The sequence below is a fragment of the Urtica dioica genome, chromosome 3, assembly GCF_054948205.1.
Source record: "Urtica dioica subsp. dioica isolate 48M chromosome 3, U.dioica_male_clone48M_v1_H2, whole genome shotgun sequence".
NCBI lineage: Eukaryota > Viridiplantae > Streptophyta > Magnoliopsida > Rosales > Urticaceae > Urtica > Urtica dioica.
Genome location: NC_142758.1, coordinates 8732044 through 8747122, shown reverse-complemented (window position 1 = coordinate 8747122; position 15079 = coordinate 8732044). Strand labels below are relative to the sequence as shown.

General features: G+C 35.0%; 1 protein-coding gene across 1 annotated transcript; it reads right to left on the bottom strand.

The window, feature by feature from the left end:
• Positions 1-7173: 7173 nt before the first annotated feature.
• LOC149402340 (L10-interacting MYB domain-containing protein-like) lies at positions 7174-8061 on the bottom strand. The gene is made up of 2 exons (XM_089608325.1): positions 7873-8061; positions 7174-7800 (listed from the first exon to the last, which is right to left on the bottom strand). Exons 1-2 carry the CDS (start codon positions 8059-8061, stop codon positions 7174-7176), a joined length of 816 nt encoding a protein of 271 aa, XP_089464451.1.
• Between the last annotated feature and the right edge of the window lie 7018 nt (positions 8062-15079).

Sequence of the window (15079 nt, the reverse complement as noted above, 5' to 3'; positions counted from 1 at the left end):
AAAATATAATAATAATCAGTTAAAATGCATAATGCGGTTTGAACGTTAAAGGGACCTTCGGTACACGTGCCATGATATTGTTGGTTCAATACTTCAATTTACTAAAAACTTTAGTTCTTCTATTAAGCTATCTTTCACTATTTCGAAAAAAAAAAAAAAAAAACTATCTTTCACTAATGTGTATTGTACAGAACTCTGTAATTTTTTTTTCTTTTAAATACAGTGCGTATTTCAATAGAACATATATTGGCACCGTTTGGTACAGCTTTGTTTTTTAAAAAAGTGATTTTAGTTTCTGTTTTAAAAAAAAACTGTTTTTTTTAAAAACTGACAGGTGTTTGGTAAACTGTTTATAAAACAGTTGTTGCTGGTAACAAAAGCTGATTTAGCGTTTGGTAAAATAAATATATTATGGGCAAAAGACTAAAATAGACATGGTCTTATAAATTAAATAATAATTATTTATATACTTATTTATATGCATATATATGAATTATAATTACAAACTAGAAAAATATGGACGAAACAAATTTATTTTATTTTTAATATAAAGTTTTTTAATTATTGACAAAAATGTAAACTACAAATTTATCGTTTCTACTAAACTTGCAGCAATCTCATCTCTTAACTTGTCCATACTACTCGAAGAAGTCTGACAATCTTCATCTTGATCTTCAGTTGTGTCGTTTTCATCCCCCTCGCCATCGCCCTCTGTCTCGTCGAATATTTCAAAATCCATCTCTTGTCTTGCATGCATTCGAATATAGTTATGCAGTGCCATAGTTGCGATAACTATTTTTACTTGATTTTTGAATGGATAACTCGGCATGACATTCAGGATTCTCCATCTTTTTTTCCACACTCCAAAGCTCCGCTCGATGACGCTTCTCAGAGAAGAATGTGCACGATTGAAGATTTCTTTGCTTGTAGTAGGTTGAGTTCTTCTTGCACGAAAATGCTCCAGATGGTATGTTTGACCTTTATACGGACCAAGATATCCAGGCAAATTAGGATAACCAGCGTCAACCAAATAATGGGCGTGTTTGGTACAGATTAAATTCTCTAGTTTTTGTTTTTAGTATAAGCAAAACCGATTTTGGGTGTTTGGTAAACCTGCGGTTTTAAAAAACTTCAAAATCGCTTTTGGATTTTATACCAGATTCGGAAAAGCTACGAATCGTAGCTTTTTTTTAAAGCGTTTTTAAAACAGCAAGAGAATTACTTTAATATCCTTAGTCAATTTTTGAAATCCCTAAATTATCTCCTAAACTTTCTAACTAAAGAAACCCAGTCACAGAAGAAATAAATACACGTTAAATCTGCTTACTCATTCAGATTACACAACCGGGAATAAAAAAAAACTACCTTCTATAAAATAGCAAATATTTGAATTGATCTCTTATATACGAGATTTACTCATTCTGATTACACAGCAATAAATACCCTATACATGCGTATTTACAATTGACTAAGCTAATTTGTTCCTAAAAATGTGATACACATATTTGACTTCAGATTTGATCACGTCCAATTTAAGTATTTGGAAACAGTTGCAATTAATTACACAAACCTGTGAGGAACAACGCAGTGAAGCAAGGCGGTCTCATTTTCATCTCTGCATACATGTTTGGGGAAGAAACTGAAAAGAAAAAGAAATTGAAGACGAACTTACGATGAGTGATTCCACAAACAAGGTAAACTATTTTCCAATTCAATCCCTTATGTTATCAGAAGAACTCCTTTTTTTTCAATTCATTTTTAGATAATAGACAGGAACATCAACGTTTAGTTCTAGTAAAAATAGGTGCAGTGACATAAAAAAGGTATCAATTTAGATGTTAGCCCGAAAACAGAGTCTAGTAAATTACATTTTCTGTTATGCAATTCGTTCAAACATGAAGATAGGCAGCAAATATATATATGAAACTTAATACATTTATAAATATAATGGCCTGGCCTAGCTTGAGAATTGATCAGAAATGGCAGACAAAGAGATGAATGATTTCAAGCCGGCCAACAATAAATCATGTCAAAACTCCCCTATTAATTCCTTCTCCCAATTCACCTCACACTACCTAGCTTCCACAGAAGAAGAAAAAAAAGTCCTACCCGCTAGAAAATCCAATCATAAGCTCAACACTAATCCGAGGCGTCGAGATAAGCTATGGCTATTATAAAAAAGAAAGCTCAAGAATCAAAACCCCCAAAACTACAAGCAATGAAATCTATTTTCAAATCGAACCTCGTACAACCGGAAACCCTATTTTCAAATCAAGAACCGAAACCCCCAAATCCAGAAACTATAAATTTGTATTGAAGAATAAGTTGATATCTTACCTCGATCGCTTACCTCTGCCGTCGTTTCGCCGGAGCTCTGTGTCTCACGCTCTCTAAAGCCCCGAACCCCCAGCTGACCCAAACCGGAAAACCTAGAAATGTAACAACTAAAATATCAGCTCAACAGAGTTAGCGAACTTGAAGAAAAACAGAGTGAGACCGATTGAAGAAAAAATACCTAAGGATCGCTCGCTAAGAATCGCTCGCTAAGAATCGCTCGATCGCTAGGGTTAGAATCGCTCGGTCGCTCTCTCTCTCTCTAAAAAAAATGTCGATGAAGATAAGTGATGTCTCCAGTCCACCGAGTCGCTTTTTAGAATAAAATATGTTTCCTTTCTCTTACAACTTTTATTACTCTTTAGAATTAATATATTCAATTTTCTAAATTGAAAAGAAACTATTAAGAAAAAATAAAACTTATAAAAATCATTCTTAAGAAACTTATAAAAATCAATATAGGTATGTACACACCACATTTAAGTGAAACTTATTTTCAAATAGATATTGATTTTTATTGAGCTTTTGATAATTTTTTCAATACTTATTTTATAATATTTTATAGCGAAGTTGATTTTTTCAATACTTATTTTCAATATAGGTATGATTTTTAGCTTTTGAAAAAAATTTCAATACTTATTTTATATAGTACAAATAATTCTTGTTTTAAAGATTATTTTATTATTTTTGTAAAAAATTATATAAATTCAATGTATACTTGTAGATGCCTGAAAATCAAGAATCACGTCCTCGAACAAAAGCAGTCTGGGATAATGATGCGGTTGAAATTTTATGCGACGTATGTATTGCGGAGATTGAAGCTGGAAATCGACCGGGAACAAGCTTCACCAAAATAGGATGGGAGAATATGGTGAAAAATATTTCCGAGAAAACACAAAGAGGTTACGATAAAGCTCAATTGAAAAATAAGCTGGAGTTACTGAAAGGTGAATGGAAACTCTGGAAACAATTGATCGGAAAAGAAACTGGCCTTGGATGGAATGGTAACAATAATACCGTTGACGCAAGTGAAGAGTGGTGGCGTAGTAAAATAAAGGTTTGTATCGATAATCAAATAAATTTACAAACTTCAAATTTAAATTATAACAAAGAAAAAACTTTTTTGTAGGAGAATAAAAAATTCGGAAAATTTCGCAAAGAAGGCATTTCTCCGGAGTTCGAAGATAAACTGGATACGATGTTCAAAGATATAGTTGCAACTGGAGCGTATGCATTTTCTTCTACAACTAACCCTCGTCATTACGGTGGTAGTGAGACATTTCCTAGTGCTGACAACTTAGAAGAAAGAAGTGATGAATCGGAGGATCCTGTATGTCAGCCGAATCCTCAAAAGAGTTTGAATAATAACAACAAAAATCCCCTAGACATCAATAATTTTCCAAAGTTTAAAAAGGCTGGTGGACGGAGCAAAGTTAGTGGAGCGGCTAAATTAGCTACTCAAATCGAGCGTCTTGTGAAGGCAACAGAAGAGCGTAGCGACACCGTATATGTAGTACGCAAAGAGATGCCTGGTACTAGTATCGCTGAAGTAATGGAAGTTGTTGTGTCACTGCCTGGTATTGTAATCGGAGATCCAACGTGGCTTTTTGCGACCAAACTATTTCAGAGTCGCGAGAAGAGAGAGATGTTTGCAACGATGAAAGATCCACATATTCAAAGTTGTTGGCTCACTTACGAGTATGGTCTACTTTATGGCTCTAATCCAGGAGCAGCTCCAAATATTTCGCGCGTTTGAATTTTTAATCAATTGTATTGAATAAGTGTTCTTATACGAGAACAACATTCATTGTTTTGCATTTGTTGTTTATTTTGTTTTACTATAATAATCAAACAATACGAGAATGTTAGTCTCGTTTATATTCCTTGGTTACTTATTTTTTTAGCATAAATAATGTTTTACATTGAATGTTATTTAATCTTATGATATCACATATTCGTTTTCAGGAACAAATGGATACCACATCAGATGATGAGTTCGACATTGTTGCCAAAAAGGAACATAACGAACACAATGTTCTTATACGGAAAATTGCTCATTTGATGCAAATTTATTATGATACATACGTACATAAAGTTCCTTGTATGGATTCAAAAAAAACGGGGCATATTTTTCTTCAAGAGATATTGAGGGGAAACAGAATTCGGTGCCAACGACTGTTCAGAATGGAAAAAGAGGTTTTCACAAGTTTGTGCAATAACTTGGAAACAAGTTACGGTTTCAAAGGTTCAAGACATATGACTGCATTGGAGATTTTAGGAATGACTCTAATGATTCTAGGAGATGGTCTAGGAAACCGGTTAGTGCAAGAGATGTTTCAACATTCTGGTGAGACGATAAGTCGATATTTTTCGGAGACGTTGGATATATTATGTCTCATGGGAGCCGATGTCATAAAACCTGCTGATCCAGAATTTAAGAGTACTCCCAAAGAAATAGCAAACGATCCAAGATATATGCCACATTTTAAGGTATTATACTCATATTTTTGTTATTTATTTTCATCGATACTCTGTATAAATTAATTGAGATATTTGTTTTTTTTTAGGATTGCATTGGTGCTATAGATGGTGTTCATGTTCCAGCTTCTTTACCTCAAGCAGATCAAATACCGTTTATCGGTAGAAAGAAGATTCCTACTCAAAATGTTATGGCTGTATGTGATTTCAATATGAAATTCACTTTTGTGTATGCTGGTTGGGAAGGTAGCGCTCATGATTCAAGGGTATTCTCTGCCGCTCTTCGTGATACTGAGATTAACTTTCCAAAACCTTCAGAAGGTATGACTTTTTTTTATTTATTTTTTATTTATTTTTTATAGCTTTGTCTTGTATACAGTTTAAACTAAATCATTATATTCAACTTGATATGTCACAGAAAAGTATTGGCACCGTTTGGTACAGCTTTGTTTTTAAAAAAAGTGCTTTTAGTTTCTGTTTTAAAAAAAAAACTGTTTTTTTTTAAAACTGACAGGTGTTTGGTAAACTGTTTATAAAACAGTTGTTGCTGGTAACAAAAGCTGATTTAGCGTTTGGTAAAATAAATATATTATGGGCAAAAGACTAAAATAGACATGGTCTTATAAATTAAATAATAATTATTTATATACTTATTTATATGCATATATATGAATTATAATTACAAACTAGAAAAATATGGACGAAACAAATTTATTTTATTTTTAATATAAAGTTTTTTAATTATTGACAAAAATGTAAACTACAAATTTATCGTTTCTACTAAACTTGCAGCAATCTCATCTCTTAACTTGTCCATACTACTCGAAGAAGTCTGACAATCTTCATCTTGATCTTCAGTTGTGTCGTTTTCATCCCCCTCGCCATCGCCCTCTGTCTCGTCGAATATTTCAAAATCCATCTCTTGTCTTGCATGCATTCGAATATAGTTATGCAGTGCCATAGTTGCGATAACTATTTTTACTTGATTTTTGAATGGATAACTCGGCATGACATTCAGGATTCTCCATCTTTTTTTCCACACTCCAAAGCTCCGCTCGATGACGCTTCTCAGAGAAGAATGTGCACGATTGAAGATTTCTTTGCTTGTAGTAGGTTGAGTTCTTCTTGCACGAAAATGCTCCAGATGGTATGTTTGACCTTTATACGGACCAAGATATCCAGGCAAATTAGGATAACCAGCGTCAACCAGATAATACTTTCCTGTGACATATCAAGTTGAATATAATGATTTAGTTTAAACTGTATACAAGACAAAGCTATAAAAAATAAATAAAAAATAAATAAAAAAAAGTCATACCTTCTGAAGGTTTTGGAAAGTTAATCTCAGTATCACGAAGAGCGGCAGAGAATACCCTTGAATCATGAGCGCTACCTTCCCAACCAGCATACACAAAAGTGAATTTCATATTGAAATCACATACAGCCATAACATTTTGAGTAGGAATCTTCTTTCTACCGATAAACGGTATTTGATCTGCTTGAGGTAAAGAAGCTGGAACATGAACACCATCTATAGCACCAATGCAATCCTAAAAAAAAACAAATATCTCAATTAATTTATACAGAGTATCGATGAAAATAAATAACAAAAATATGAGTATAATACCTTAAAATGTGGCATATATCTTGGATCGTTTGCTATTTCTTTGGGAGTACTCTTAAATTCTGGATCAGCAGGTTTTATGACATCGGCTCCCATGAGACATAATATATCCAACGTCTCCGAAAAATATCGACTTATCGTCTCACCAGAATGTTGAAACATCTCTTGCACTAACCGGTTTCCTAGACCATGTCCTAGAATCATTAGAGTCATTCCTAAAATCTCCAATGCAGTCATATGTCTTGAACCTTTGAAACCGTAACTTGTTTCCAAGTTATTGCACAAACTTGTGAAAACCTCTTTTTCCATTCTGAACAGTCGTTGGCACCGAATTCTGTTTCCCCTCAATATCTCTTGAAGAAAAATATGCCCCGTTTTTTTTGAATCCATACAAGGAACTTTATGTACGTATGTATCATAATAAATTTGCATCAAATGAGCAATTTTCCGTATAAGAACATTGTGTTCGTTATGTTCCTTTTTGGCAACAATGTCGAACTCATCATCTGATGTGGTATCCATTTGTTCCTGAAAACGAATATGTGATATCATAAGATTAAATAACATTCAATGTAAAACATTATTTATGCTAAAAAAATAAGTAACCAAGGAATATAAACGAGACTAACATTCTCGTATTGTTTGATTATTATAGTAAAACAAAATAAACAACAAATGCAAAACAATGAATGTTGTTCTCGTATAAGAACACTTATTCAATACAATTGATTAAAAATTCAAACGCGCGAAATATTTGGAGCTGCTCCTGGATTAGAGCCATAAAGTAGACCATACTCGTAAGTGAGCCAACAACTTTGAATATGTGGATCTTTCATCGTTGCAAACATCTCTCTCTTCTCGCGACTCTGAAATAGTTTGGTCGCAAAAAGCCACGTTGGATCTCCGATTACAATACCAGGCAGTGACACAACAACTTCCATTACTTCAGCGATACTAGTACCAGGCATCTCTTTGCGTACTACATATACGGTGTCGCTACGCTCTTCTGTTGCCTTCACAAGACGCTCGATTTGAGTAGCTAATTTAGCCGCTCCACTAACTTTGCTCCGTCCACCAGCCTTTTTAAACTTTGGAAAATTATTGATGTCTAGGGGATTTTTGTTGTTATTATTCAAACTCTTTTGAGGATTCGGCTGACATACAGGATCCTCCGATTCATCACTTCTTTCTTCTAAGTTGTCAGCACTAGGAAATGTCTCACTACCACCGTAATGACGAGGGTTAGTTGTAGAAGAAAATGCATACGCTCCAGTTGCAACTATATCTTTGAACATCGTATCCAGTTTATCTTCGAACTCCGGAGAAATGCCTTCTTTGCGAAATTTTCCGAATTTTTTATTCTCCTACAAAAAAGTTTTTTCTTTGTTATAATTTAAATTTGAAGTTTGTAAATTTATTTGATTATCGATACAAACCTTTATTTTACTACGCCACCACTCTTCACTTGCGTCAACGGTATTATTGTTACCATTCCATCCAAGGCCAGTTTCTTTTCCGATCAATTGTTTCCAGAGTTTCCATTCACCTTTCAGTAACTCCAGCTTATTTTTCAATTGAGCTTTATCGTAACCTCTTTGTGTTTTCTCGGAAATATTTTTCACCATATTCTCCCATCCTATTTTGGTGAAGCTTGTTCCCGGTCGATTTCCAGCTTCAATCTCCGCAATACATACGTCGCATAAAATTTCAACCGCATCATTATCCCAGACTGCTTTTGTTCGAGGACGTGATTCTTGATTTTCAGGCATCTACAAGTATACATTGAATTTATATAATTTTTTACAAAAATAATAAAATAATCTTTAAAACAAGAATTATTTGTACTATATAAAATAAGTATTGAAATTTTTTTCAAAAGCTAAAAATCATACCTATATTGAAAATAAGTATTGAAAAAATCAACTTCGCTATAAAATATTATAAAATAAGTATTGAAAAAATTATCAAAAGCTCAATAAAAATCAATATCTATTTGAAAATAAGTTTCACTTAAATGTGGTGTGTACATACCTATATTGATTTTTATAAGTTTCTTAAGAATGATTTTTATAAGTTTTATTTTTTCTTAATAGTTTCTTTTCAATTTAGAAAATTGAATATATTAATTCTAAAGAGTAATAAAAGTTGTAAGAGAAAGGAAACATATTTTATTCTAAAAAGCGACTCGGTGGACTGGAGACATCACTTATCTTCATCGACATTTTTTTTAGAGAGAGAGAGAGCGACCGAGCGATTCTAACCCTAGCGATCGAGCGATTCTTAGCGAGCGATCCTTAGGTATTTTTTCTTCAATCGGTCTCACTCTGTTTTTCTTCAAGTTCGCTAACTCTGTTGAGCTGATATTTTAGTTGTTACATTTCTAGGTTTTCCGGTTTGGGTCAGCTGGGGGTTCGGGGCTTTAGAGAGCGTGAGACACAGAGCTCCGGCGAAACGACGGCAGAGGTAAGCGATCGAGGTAAGATATCAACTTATTCTTCAATACAAATTTATAGTTTCTGGATTTGGGGGTTTCGGTTCTTGATTTGAAAATAGGGTTTCCGGTTGTACGAGGTTCGATTTGAAAATAGATTTCATTGCTTGTAGTTTTGGGGGTTTTGATTCTTGAGCTTTCTTTTTTATAATAGCCATAGCTTATCTCGACGCCTCGGATTAGTGTTGAGCTTATGATTGGATTTTCTAGCGGGTAGGACTTTTTTTTCTTCTTCTGTGGAAGCTAGGTAGTGTGAGGTGAATTGGGAGAAGGAATTAATAGGGGAGTTTTGACATGATTTATTGTTGGCCGGCTTGAAATCATTCATCTCTTTGTCTGCCATTTCTGATCAATTCTCAAGCTAGGCCAGGCCATTATATTTATAAATGTATTAAGTTTCATATATATATTTGCTGCCTATCTTCATGTTTGAACGAATTGCATAACAGAAAATGTAATTTACTAGACTCTGTTTTCGGGCTAACATCTAAATTGATACCTTTTTTATGTCACTGCACCTATTTTTACTAGAACTAAACGTTGATGTTCCTGTCTATTATCTAAAAATGAATTGAAAAAAAAGGAGTTCTTCTGATAACATAAGGGATTGAATTGGAAAATAGTTTACCTTGTTTGTGGAATCACTCATCGTAAGTTCGTCTTCAATTTCTTTTTCTTTTCAGTTTCTTCCCCAAACATGTATGCAGAGATGAAAATGAGACCGCCTTGCTTCACTGCGTTGTTCCTCACAGGTTTGTGTAATTAATTGCAACTGTTTCCAAATACTTAAATTGGACGTGATCAAATCTGAAGTCAAATATGTGTATCACATTTTTAGGAACAAATTAGCTTAGTCAATTGTAAATACGCATGTATAGGGTATTTATTGTTGTGTAATCAGAATGAGTAAATCTCGTATATAAGAGATCAATTCAAATATTTGCTATTTTATAGAAGGTAGTTTTTTTTATTCCCGGTTGTGTAATCTGAATGAGTAAGCAGATTTAACGTGTATTTATTTCTTCTGTGACTGGGTTTCTTTAGTTAGAAAGTTTAGGAGATAATTTAGGGATTTCAAAAATTGACTAAGGATATTAAAGTAATTCTCTTGCTGTTTTAAAAGCGCTTTAAAAAAAAGCTACGATTCGTAGCTTTTCCGAATCTGGTATAAAATCCAAAAGCGATTTTGAAGTTTTTTAAAACCGCAGGTTTACCAAATACCCAAAATCGGTTTTGCTTATACTAAAAACAAAAACTAGAGAATTTAATCTGTACCAAACACGCCCATTATCCTCGAATAAAGGGTATTCACGGAGTCCTAACTTCTACGGCGCTCATGAAAACGCCGTAAAAGGATGTGCCGTTGTAAATATTTAAAGGCGTTTTTGTTGAAAACTGCCACGTAGATGTCACATAAGCTTCTTTTACATGGCGTTTTTATTATAAACGCCGTTGTACCTTTTGTGTTATTTTATCATATAAATTATGTATATATATATTTGCAAAGAATTACAACAGAAGCGGACTTTGATTAACATTTTTACCAAACCAAATTACAACGTATATAAATTTGCATAGAATAACAACATAGTTAGACTTATATTAACATTTTTACCAAACTAAATTACAACGTGTACAAAAACAATAGAACTTTACATATTCAAACGGGGTATTGAGTTTAAAAAACTAATAACAAAGGGGTTAAACTCATTTCGACAGACACTCTTCTCCTCCCCGAGCAACTAGCTGCCACATCTATCTTTCTCACCACCGAACCCCCAGCCGCGAGGAGCTCTCGGAATGGCCATTCCAAATCGCTCGGAGGTCAGAGAACTGTGCAAATATATTTAAATAAATATATAACATTATGGTAAATACTGCCAAAAATTACAACAAACATCATAACGTATTGTGTTGAAGAAAAAAAATTGAAGTTATTTATGAAAACACCGAAAAAGAAAAATAAAAGAATATCTATATTTATATGTAAAAAACGGAGAAAATAAAAATACAAAAACCCACCACCAATCGCCACTTCCGTCTCACAGTTCGCCACTGGACCATCGGCAAGACTTAATACTCCACCGTACCCTAAAACTCATGGCGTTGATGTGTTTGAAACGGAGTTTATTTGAAGGAAACCTCTGCCGAACGGATGAAACGCTGACCATCGAACCTTGACGAACTCGCCGCCACCCAATTGGTATCGACCTCAACACCGAAGCAGCATCAACCGAGGAGGAGCGGTGGGTTCAAGGGGGAGGAGGTGGGGAGAGAGTTTCTAATGTTTATTTCTTTTCCTCAACTTCCTCCGTGCTCTTCCTCTCTCTCACTTTGACATCGACCACATAATAACTCCACCCATGCTACGACAAAATTCCGCAGCAGCAAGCTCCCTTTTCTCTTATTTCTCTCTCTTCCTCATCTTCTCCCCGTCCGTGCTCTTCCTCTCTCTCACTTCGACCGCGACAACTTCCAAGCTCCGACCAGTTCCAACATCCGAAAAAACTCACCAACAGCAAGCTCCGACCTTTCTCTTTCGATAAGCGTGTTCTTTCTCCCGTTTCAGGTGTTTGGACGAGGCAAGCATCACCGACAGCCAAGGGACGACTTGGGATACCAAGTCCGACACGCTCGAGCCCGAATGCGACCACTTAGTCTGGCCTTGGGTCGAACCATTTGGGACTCCTAAATATTGTCCGAAAACCAGCGACAGCAGTCCACTCCAAGCCTATGTAATAGGTTCACTGCCTACTTGTGAATCTTGTATAGAAGGAAAAATGACTGAGCGACCTTTCTCAGCTAAGGGTAGAAGAGCCACTCAATTGTTGGAACTCGTACATTCTGATGTATGTGGTCCGCTCAGTACACAGGCACAGGGAGGATACGAATACTTCATTACCTTCACCGATGATTACTCAAGATACGGTTTTGTCTATTTTCTCAAACACAAATCCGAGACCTTTAACGTATTTAAGGTCTTTCGGGCTTTAGTGGAAAAGAAAACTAACAAACAGATCAAAACCCTTCGATCTGATCGAGGAGGTGAGTATATGTCTAGAGAGTTCGATGACTTTCTTAAAGAAGAAGGTATCGCTTCTCAGCTTACAGCACTTCGCACACCGTAACAAAACGGAGTGTCAGAGAGAAGGAACCGAACTCTAATGGAGATGTTTAGACCAATGATGAGTTACTCATCACTCTCTCTTTCCTTTTGGGGATATACTCTCGAAACAGCAGCTTACATTCTGAACACGGTTCCTGGTACTCTTTATGAACGATGGATTGGCCGTAAAGTAAATCTACGCCATATCCGAATTTGGGGTTGCCCTGCACATGTGCTAATGCAAAAGACTAGCAAGTTGGCTAGTAGGTCAGAATTGTGCCTGTTTGCGGGATATCCAAAGGAAACCAAAGGTTTCACATTCTACACTCCCGAGGAAGACAAGACTTTCGTTAGCACGAATGCTTATTTCCTTGAGGAAGACTTCATGAAAGATGTAAAACCTAGAAGCAAAATTGTGCTTGAAGAAAAGTTGGGTGATGAAGCTTCTACCTCATATGTAATAACTATTCTTACCCCAACTGAAACACAACCTAACTCATCAGAATCTCGTGAAGTAGTACTTCGGCGTAGTGGGAGGGCTTCTCAAAAGCCTGACATGTACATGTGAATAAATGAACTGACCAGTGTCCAAATTGAGTCATGACTCTTTTGGATGAATCAATGTGACTTGTTAGCTCTTTGGCAATACACTGTTTCTAACTTATTCCAAATGATAAAGGAGTTGAGGAAATAACAGCTTGAAGGGTAAAATGGTAATTTGTAAATCCCATCTAGTTGAAAATATTCATGAAGGATAAACACAGATAATATTCAATGGATCCACTCATTACAATTAAGTAGAATTCTTTAGTAGAAAATATTTCATTTGAACCGAGAGATTTAAGTGTCAACTCTTTAGTGGAGTCAGTTGACATTAAGCTAGAACTAGGAAAAAGTTTGTGAACTTTTGAGTCCAAGTATGCTAGCTCAAGCTTTGTTCATTTGGATCCATGAGGTCACTACCACAAGTCATTAGAGTAGGATTATTTAAACTAGAAGCTAAGTCAAAACAAGAACTAGACAAGTTTTAAAAATAAATAATTGGCTACGTAGCCATCTTAAACACAGCAATTTGGTTTTAGCCAACCTTTCGTTAATTTCCCGTAAATAACCATCTTGCTTACGTGACATCTTATTAATTGAATTAGTTTTACACCTTTGCCCTTATTTAATTTGGCTACTATTTTAATTAGGCAGTTTTTTTTTTAATTTCGAATCAAATATTGAAACCGAATAGGGAAGTTTTCAAATTTGAAATTTGAATTTTCCAGCAGATTTTGAAAGTTTTCATCGCATTTATTGTTATGTATTTGGAAGTTTTCAGCGTTAACTTTAGTTAATTAGTTTCTATTTTCGTGGCAATTCATTATGGATAAAATCTGTAAATATATTCTTCATTTATTGATATTATTTTGTCTTCCATATATTCATAATTTTAGAACGTCCAAAATATTTCCAGAATTTTTTTCAGTTTATTTACACGAATATACTGTAAATATGTTTTGTATTTACAATGAATATACTGTAAATATGTTTTGTATTTACACGAATATACTGTAAATATGCTTTGTATTTACACGAATGTACTGTAAATATGCTTTGTATTTACACGAATATACACAATCCGAACAAAAATGAATCATCCTATTCTGTACAATCAAATAACCATTGAAACTCATCTTCCTCGTCACGCAAATCACCGACCCATCTTCCTTGGGCGTCGGAGCCTTCTCGCGGGGTTTTGCAATCCCGACCATGTAACAACCTCGAATCATGGTGTTCCACACGTAGTGTTGGGGCTGTGGAGCCAGGGGAAGAGAGCACGCGCGTGAACACTAATTTTTTCCCTCCGATTTTGAAATGCAGTTCATCTCTCTTTCCCGGATTGTGAACCTAATTTCAACGGAAAAAACCATCTCATACCGAAGAAGAACAACCCATAAAAAAAAAGTATCATGTACAAACACACCCATACTTTCATCTCTCTTTCCCAATTCTTCTTCTTTACAGGCGACGGAGAGTCCTTCATCGCAGGATCATCGCCGCTCTGACACCGAGACTCACCTCTCCTCTTAGGGTTTTTGTTAGAGAGGTTTTTTTTTGTTGCGTGAAGATTTGGGTTTGGTCAAATGGTTTAATATCTCGTGTTAATTGTATCCCTTAATTTGCGCGATGTAGTTATGGCCGATTAATTTTTTTTCTTTTTGATTAATGGGTTGAAAATTCTGGGCGGGATTTGACTGGATTCTAATTAATGCACGATTTTTTTTAATTTTTGGGTGAAAATGGGCGGAAATTATTTGAGGTCATTCAAGTCTTTTAACATGCTGTAAATAGATTGCTGTGGCTATTAACAGGAAATTAACAGAAGGTTGGCTAAAATCAAATTCCCCTATAGCCGTGCGGCTATATACCTATATAACCCTTTTAAAAATTGTCTTAAGGGTAATTTTGTCCTTTTGGACATGAGATGGTATGAATGTCAATAAATAAGTTTTTTTTACATTGTCATCATATGACAATGAGATTATGACACTCGGCCATAATGATATTTTTGGGCCTTGAGGATTAATTTCATTTCATGGAATATTACTTGAAAATTCTTAATGGGCTTTTCTTATATTGTCATGAACAAATGAAGAAACATCTAGAAGCTCCTTCTAGAAGCCATAGAAACCATCCATACCAAGAGAGAAAGAGGAATTATTTTGTGCATTAATGTATGAAGATACTTGCCAAAAGAAAAAGAGGAAACAAATTTCGTCTATGAGATACTATAGGGGTGGCCAAGGGATGGAGAAAACAAATGAGGAAACAAATCCAAGGCCTTCTAGAAGCAAGGTTGGACGTCCAAGAGGGTAGAAAAGAGGAAATAAGATTTGCTCATGAATATGTGATATTCTATAGAAAATAGGAAACTACCTTTTGAAGGTAATCCTCCTGCTATAAATACCCCACCTCATTCACAACTCACAACACATAATTTTGAGATTTAGAGCCTCTCTCTCTAAGTTGGCCGCCCCCTCTCTCTCTCTAGAATCCTTTC